We start from the raw sequence: 7,651 nt of genomic DNA on the forward strand, positions 1-7,651 counted from the left end.
CAATAAAAAAATTAGTTTAGAGAAAAAAAATTCCTAATAATCTATAAAAGTCAATAAATTAAAAAGTGGCCATTAAAGGAGTTTCTTAATAATGCTAAAAGCACTTGCAATTGACGTCATCTTTTTGAAAAGGCTTTTATTCCTTCGGTAGGTAAAGATCTCACTCAAAACTCTACACAGACAAAACCTTTGCCAGACAAAAATTTTAAGATATTTTAATTTGGTGAAAAAAAGCATTTAATACATATACAATCCTACTTTAACAATATTTTTTTTACAATATTTTAATATTATCTATATGTCATTATGTGATTGATCCAAAATAACTTCAGAGTCAATAATAATAATTATAAACATCAAATAAATTAATAACAGAAGAACACGTATTAAAATATTGTCAAAAATATATTCTCAAATATCATTATTTAGTATGTTTATGCAAGCGTGCCGAATAAAAAACATATAATTGTTTGTACAGAGTAAAGTTCATACGTGTCAACCTTAGTGTTTGGTTTGGTTTTGGTCTCTTCTTTCTGCATTTGTTTCTGTACGTGACACATAAAAATAAAAGTGCACTGTTACAAACTTGGCTATTGTGTGCACTAAAAACAATATTTACCCGTTTTTTGTGGAAAGTGTTGTCGAAATTATTGTTTTTCCTTTTCTTTTTTTCCTGCTAATAAGGAAAACTGTGTTTCAAACCAATTCCTAAGTCATGGTTTAAAATACAAAAGAGAAAAGACTTGAACATAATTATGTAATACCATATGGCCATGCACGAGTCAATATATATTTTTATATCATATTACCTATCAATTTTATTCACGAACACATCCACTTTGATTTTTAATTTCGTTATTCTATTTTTACTAATAACACTTGAGTTAAAATTCTAATATGTAATTATATCAGCACATGATAACTCAATTAAGTGCTAAAAATCGTATAAATAACTAGAGTCTGTCTCCAACAATTTCTTAGAGATTTTACTATAAATTTCACATATTCACACCAACATTTTATTTAGAGCTATCAAAACGTGTAACCTGTCTCAATCCGCGAGTTGGTCACTTAGTGAGCCAACCTAACCCGGCTCACTTATTAGCGAGCAGAAAAAATTCGAACCCGGTCTGTTCCACTACGGATTGGTGGGTTAAACGGTTTGACTCACTGACTCATTTAATTATAAGTTTTTCTTTTTAAATAAAAAAATTACAATTTTTTTAATTCAAATCTAAATAAACGTTACACTAAAATGATGTTAAACTCCAAACAAAATTCAAAATAAAAAAAAAGTATCATATCATCCAAGCGAACAAATAAGTTTTTAATATTAATAATTTTTGTATCACTTGTCCATTTATAATATTAGAGTCTTGAAAAGATAAATCTATGATATTTTTCTCTCTTGAAACATCTTCTTTATCACCATCTACAATATAATAAAAAAAATATTAACTAATAAAATTGAAACAAAAAATAATTAAATTAAATTAGGTGGGTTGGTGAGCTAACCCGGCTCACCACGGGTTCAATTCGGTGAGCTGGGTTCTAAGTGAGCCGGGTTGAAAACTAGCCCCCATAAAAATATTACATTTTTTTTAAACTCAACCCGGTTCAAATCCGTGGTGAGTCAGGTTGACTCGCGGATTACAAACCATTTTGACAGCATTAATTTTACTCTACTTCTTTTCGGTAAAATATTTTTTCGAGGAACTTATAACTATTTTATGAAACTCATTATTATTTAGATAGAAAATACAAAAAAAAATATAATTACCAATAAGAAAATTTTGTCAACAATGATAAAATTTTCTAGGTAAAATAAAAATTTTAACTGAAAAATAACAATAAAAAATTCATCAATAAAATATTTTTCAATAAATATAATAAATTATTTTTTTATATGTCGGTAATTACTAAATATTAAAATCGGTTGATAATAAACACTTGGTAATTATCCCAATTTGGTTATTCTTCTTCTTCTTTACTCTTTTTTCTCCTTCTCGTTAGGTTTGGCGTTTATTTTACTCATGAATTTTAAAATAGTCAAAGCCCAAAATACGGAACTTCAGTACTTATTTTATCTACTAAATTTACAAACAAATTACTAAAACATTCAATTACTAACAAATATTATAAACAAATTTTACGAACAGAATTTACTAATGTAAAAAGGAATTTTCAAAATATCAATTGACGATGTTTAACAAGCCATCGTAGTAAAAAAATGCATAATGACAAAAGTACAATTTCTGCTAACTTTTTATCAATAATTGTATAAATAATCATCGTTAAAAGTAGAAATGATGACGATTATATAAAGATCCATTATTAAAAGTGGAAAATATAAGAAATAACGACCGTTATATACATAATTGTCATCGAATGTGCAATACTTTCATAAAAAAAAATAAATGCTTTCTTATTCCTTCACTTTCATTTTTTCTTCCTTTGGCATCTCACAATGTCGCTACTACCAATGGTGAACCTATAAAAGCATCTACTAGTCACAAACTGCTATGCACAAATCTCTACCAATCGAAAAGCACTATCGCTCTCTACACACCACAAGTTTTTGTCGTATCATGCTAGTTGTAAAACCCACACCATGAGGCTTCTTCATGAAGCTCTCCACACTACGATGTGAGGCTCCTCCATCGTGCCGCAAAACCCTCACCGTGAGTCTCCTCTTCATCACCTATGGTTGGAACTTTACATTTATTCAAAAATGTTTACTTATTTCTAATTTATCTTTACAACTTCACAAGCAAACAAATGGTTATTCCATGGAAAATTTATGTGTCAAATGGAGATGTTTTATGTTTTATGCTTTACTCTGGTTGAATTGCCTTTTGTTAATATCATTTTGATATGTAAGGCGTTATTCTTTTTTTTTGTTTCGGTGACTTTTAACGACGGTTTAAGGACAATCGTCGTCGTTTAAGACTTTTAACGACGAATACTTTAATCGTTGTTATTTTTGTTAAACTTTTAACAACGTCAACATCTACGATGATTCAAAAACTATCATTAAAGAACTGTTTTAACTTTCATGAAAAGTCCATTCTACATTAGTGTACTCACAAATTTATTATCGATAGATATCGTTAGTCAAAAAATCTAACTAATACATTTTATTAACGCATTTTAAATATATCCGTAAAATTCATTAGTGAAAATTTGATTTACTAGTGAATTTTTTTCATAAATAATTACATAATTTATGGTAGTGAATGTGAAGACAATTAAAAAATTTGACAAGGAAACTCGTATATGAATTTGGATACCTTTATATTTATTTTTAATTTATTGATTAATCTTTTTTCATAAAAAAAACCTTTTTATGAGTGCAAAATAAAAAATAAACACAAAATTGATATAAATAACAATATTAGATCATGGTTATGCAACTCTACCAAAAACATTTAACTATACAAATAAGATTAGAAAATTAAATTATAAATGGTAATATTCTAACATATAATGTCATCAAGATAATTCCCTTAAAATTTATAATAAAAAGACTATTTTATTTATTTTGTTTCTGACGTATATTATAAGTGATGATACACTTGAGTTTGTAGTATACACCTACCCATTGGTATAATATTTTTATTTTAGCTATAAAAGGGAAAATATTTTTTTTTGTTAGATGGTGTATAGGTATAGAAAGAATGAAGGGTGCCCATCTAAAATTTTTAATATATAATGGTTAGCAAAATTTACTTCTTTTATAAAGGAGAAATATTCAACACACACTTATCTTACAAGTGAAAGCACACTAATGAATTCTCAAATTTGCTATTGTACAAGGGAATGTCCTTCATCATATAAAAGGCATATCCAAGTCCCAATATATCAGCTGTAGAAGACCAGCAGATCATACTGTAAGAGAGGAACCACAATTGTCCAATCTTCTAAAAATTGAGGACAACATGACAGATTTGCCCTTGTTCTTTCATCTTACAATTGGAACATAAAACCACATGTGGGGATATACTAGACACTTCTGTTGTTTTTTTTTACCTATGTTGCCAGAGAGTGATAGATGTTAATATGTTAAGGAAAGCAACCAAGTCCACTTTTTTTTTAGTAGTTGCTTTGCTTAGTGGAGGAGTCCTTTGGATCAACCACAAACAAAATGCCATGTTCCAAAGAAGAAGCTCTTGTTAGACTCTTCTACAATGTCTCTAGCTCCTTCCACCTTCTCTTCCTCCTCCTCTTCTCTTCTTCCCTTTTGCTTATCAACTTCTTGAACTTCATTGCCAGCTTCACCATCTTCCAAAGGTCTTCTTATGCTCTTCTTCTTCCACATCTTTCTCTTCTTCACTTGCCTCCACCACCTAACTCACCTTTTCTTTTTGCATGTTGCAGAGATCACCACTATGAGTATGTGTCTTCTGAGTACGATGAAGAAGAAGAAGAAGAAGAAGAAGAAATTCAAGAAAGATACTCTTATGAGCATGATTCTGGTGAGTCAGATCACCTGGTAGCTGACATCATTGGTGGTGGAGAAACCCTTTTGTTTGTGCACAACGACCAGCCTCTGAGGACTCATTCTTCTTCTGATGAATTCACAAGCCCCCGTGATAGCGTTGTTGAAGAAGAGTTAGAAGAAAACTATTCAACAGAAACCTTGTCTTTTCACAAGTCACCTGTGGTCTCAGACATAGAAAATGTACAAGAGGTAGAAGAATTTCCAGCTGAAGATGCTGATTCTGTTCCAAATTCTGTCCCTGATGAAAGCAGGCCCACATCGCCCATCACCCTGAACCTCTACAAAAGTGACTCACCAGACCGTGACAAAAACTGTGACGGTATCTACTACGTACCAAAGTTTGTTACATTATTCACATGCAACATTATCACACAGTCCAACTCTTGCTGATTCTATTTTCTGTGCAGAAGATCGTGTTGGAATTGGAATTGTTGAAAATAAGAAGCTGCAAGAGGAAAGCCTCACACGAGATGAGAGATTCTTGGTCTATGATCATACCCAATTGGAGGCCAAGAAGCTCATTGTTCAGGAAAAGGATGATGAAGAAATATTCGGTGACTCATGCACTGTTGGATCCACTTCTAAGAGTTCCTCTGAGTGGAGGAGCTCTATTAACTGCAGAGATTCTGGAACTGATGACCCTTTTTCTTCCTCATCAAGAAGAAGTTGTCCCAAGTGGGAATCATACACAGTTTTCCAAAAGTATGATGAAGAAATGTCATTCCAAGATAGAATTAGTGCACAGAAACTTCAAGAAATTGGTAATTTTTCCCATTTTTCGGTCCATTCACTTCTAAAAAATATCAGTATACCGATAGAAATATGAATTATATATGTGAACAAATACCGATAGAAATAAGAATTCTTATATTTGGACACTCAAATAGTTACAAGCACTTAATTAACATACTTGATTTCTTTTTTTATCATTTCATTATTATCTAATCATGTAAATCAACTGTCTTTTTTTTTCTTCATTCCTTGCTATTTCTCTCTAGATGTTTAGAACAAAGAAGATCTCCACCAATCTTTTTTCTTTAATGCATTTATCATTAGACGCACAACATCTAATTTAGATTAAATAAAGGATTATATTGGTGGAAAGTGATCTTAGTGCCTTACTTTTATCTCACTGTCATATTAACAACTTGATTAATTTCAGAATCTTTAAGGTCTATCAAGGTATCTCCAAGGTCAATTTCAGAGCGCATTGTGTTCAAGTTTTCAAGTATGAACAAGAAACCAAATGATACACGTAACAACCCATATCATGAACTTGAGGCAGCATATGTTGCACAAATTTGCTCAACATGGGAAGCTCTTAATTGGAACTACAAGAATTTTCAATCCAAGCGAGCTTCACGAAGTCATGATGTTGATGTGGGTTGTCCAGCCACCATTGCACAGAGATTACAACAATTTCAAGTGTTGTTGCAGAGATACATAGAAACCGAGCCTTATGAGCATGGTAGAAGACCAGAGATCTATGCCAGAGTGAGGCATTTAGCTCCAAAATTGCTACTGGTACCAGAATATCGAGGTAAAGCTTTTGTTTGGTTCTTGAGACTGTCAACTTTACAAAAACTATCATTTTAACTAGCTTTAAAACTAAAGTCAAAAGTTGATATATATATATACACAATAAGTTTATTATTTTTTATGATAACTATCTATGGCATTGTGATGCATGATTAACTGATTAATGACTTCCTTTTGTGTGTGCTGTAACATAGAATCAGAAGATGACGAGAGAGAAGAAAACGGTGTTCAGTCAAAAATATCATCAGCTTCATTTCTTACGATAATGGAAGATGGGATCAGAACATTCATGAGTTTTCTGAAGGCTGATAAAGAGAAACCAAGTCAGATATTCGCAGCTTACTTTCGGAGAAACCGAAGACCCTTGGTTGATCCAACACTTCTACGCCTCATCAAGAAAGCTAATCAAAAGGCAATTAATTAACTAAAATAATCATTTTCTTAAGTGCCATACAGATCAGTATTCATATCATTATATTTATATATATTATCTGTATAACTTTATATCCTATAGTTTAATAATGATAGCTGACACGAACAACTTTTCTGTGTGTATATGCAGAAGAAGATGAAAGTGAAGGAGCTTGGACGTTCGAGAAAATGCTTGAGGAAGAGAAAGCTGAAGGGAGAAGAAGAGATGGAGATTTTGATGGCACTGATAGACCTGAAAGTGGTGTCAAGGGTTTTGAGAATGAGTGAGTTAAGTGAGGAAAAGTTGCATTGGTGTGAAGAGAAGATGAGGAAAGTAAGAGTGGTGGAAGGAAAACTACAAAGAGATTCTTCTCCACTCTTTTTCCCTGCACATTGACCCACAAAAAAGGTTTATGTATATTGCTTGGTGACTGGATCATGAATGTGCATGGCTGCACCAAAGGAATATCCACAACACACCCTTTTGTTTTGTAAATAAAATATATGTTTGTGGTTAAAGAGAAGGAGGGACCCTACAGATCAAAGTGAAACATGTGGGGTGGCATGGATTTTGGAGCCTCAAACTGAGAGGAAAAGAAGGGTAAAGATGAATGCTTATGTCATTTGATGAATGTTGAAAGTGAAAGAGCAGAGACAAAGCAAGGAATGAAGATAGAGACAAGAATGAACAGCTTTAGTGTGCTTTAGCTTTTAGGGTTTATCTATAAGGCTCTTGAGCTGAATCAAAAGAAGAACGAACAAGACTGAAGCACATGTAATTGAATAAAAAGTAGTATATCATAAGATTAAGGAATGGTAGGGTTAGTGATTCTTTTTTCTTCAAAATAATATTACAGAAGGTATGCCACTTAGTTCTGTCAAAGAGAAAAAAGTTGGTGATAATAAAGGAATAAATCATGCATCAAAGTACGTAGCATGTAGGGTATCAACTAATATATCTATGTCATATACATTTTTTCATGTCGCTTACTTTTTAATTAAATCTATAAGCAAAATCTTTCATTAATTCAAGTTTAGTAAATGAAAAAAAAATAATAATAATTAAAAAATTCTTAGAGTATCAATGAGATTTCTCAACAAAGATTAAAAAAAAACTATAAAATGTAACAACTTAAGTACTATATTATATCATGTTTCACATTTTGTATAATAGTGCATAATCTTGTTTATTACTTGAAT

The 7,651-nt window shown here is 31.5% G+C and overlaps 1 protein-coding gene across 2 annotated transcripts; it reads left to right on the forward strand.

Moving 5' to 3' along the window:
* The first annotated feature begins 3,981 nt into the window (after positions 1 to 3,981).
* On the forward strand, positions 3,982 to 7,444 carry LOC124831922 (DNA ligase (DUF1666)). Of its 2 annotated transcripts, none has more exons than XM_088111871.1 (6): positions 3,982 to 4,290; positions 4,378 to 4,820; positions 4,912 to 5,262; positions 5,664 to 6,041; positions 6,235 to 6,452; positions 6,603 to 7,444. In XM_088111871.1, the coding sequence occupies exons 1-6, from the start codon at positions 4,145 to 4,147 to the stop codon at positions 6,846 to 6,848; spliced, it is 1,782 nt and encodes a 593-aa protein (XP_087967997.1). In that variant the 5' UTR covers positions 3,982 to 4,144; the 3' UTR covers positions 6,849 to 7,444. The 2 variants fall into 2 exon arrangements, with proteins under 2 accessions (XP_087967997.1, XP_047161980.2); XM_047306024.2 differs by having other exon boundaries at positions 3,985 to 4,290; positions 4,909 to 5,262; positions 6,603 to 7,443.
* Positions 7,445 to 7,651: the final 207 nt, after the last annotated feature.

This window comes from Vigna umbellata, chromosome 4, assembly GCF_029865625.1.
Source record: "Vigna umbellata cultivar VRB3 chromosome 4, Vumbellata_1.0, whole genome shotgun sequence".
Taxonomy (NCBI): Eukaryota; Viridiplantae; Streptophyta; class Magnoliopsida; order Fabales; family Fabaceae; genus Vigna; species Vigna umbellata.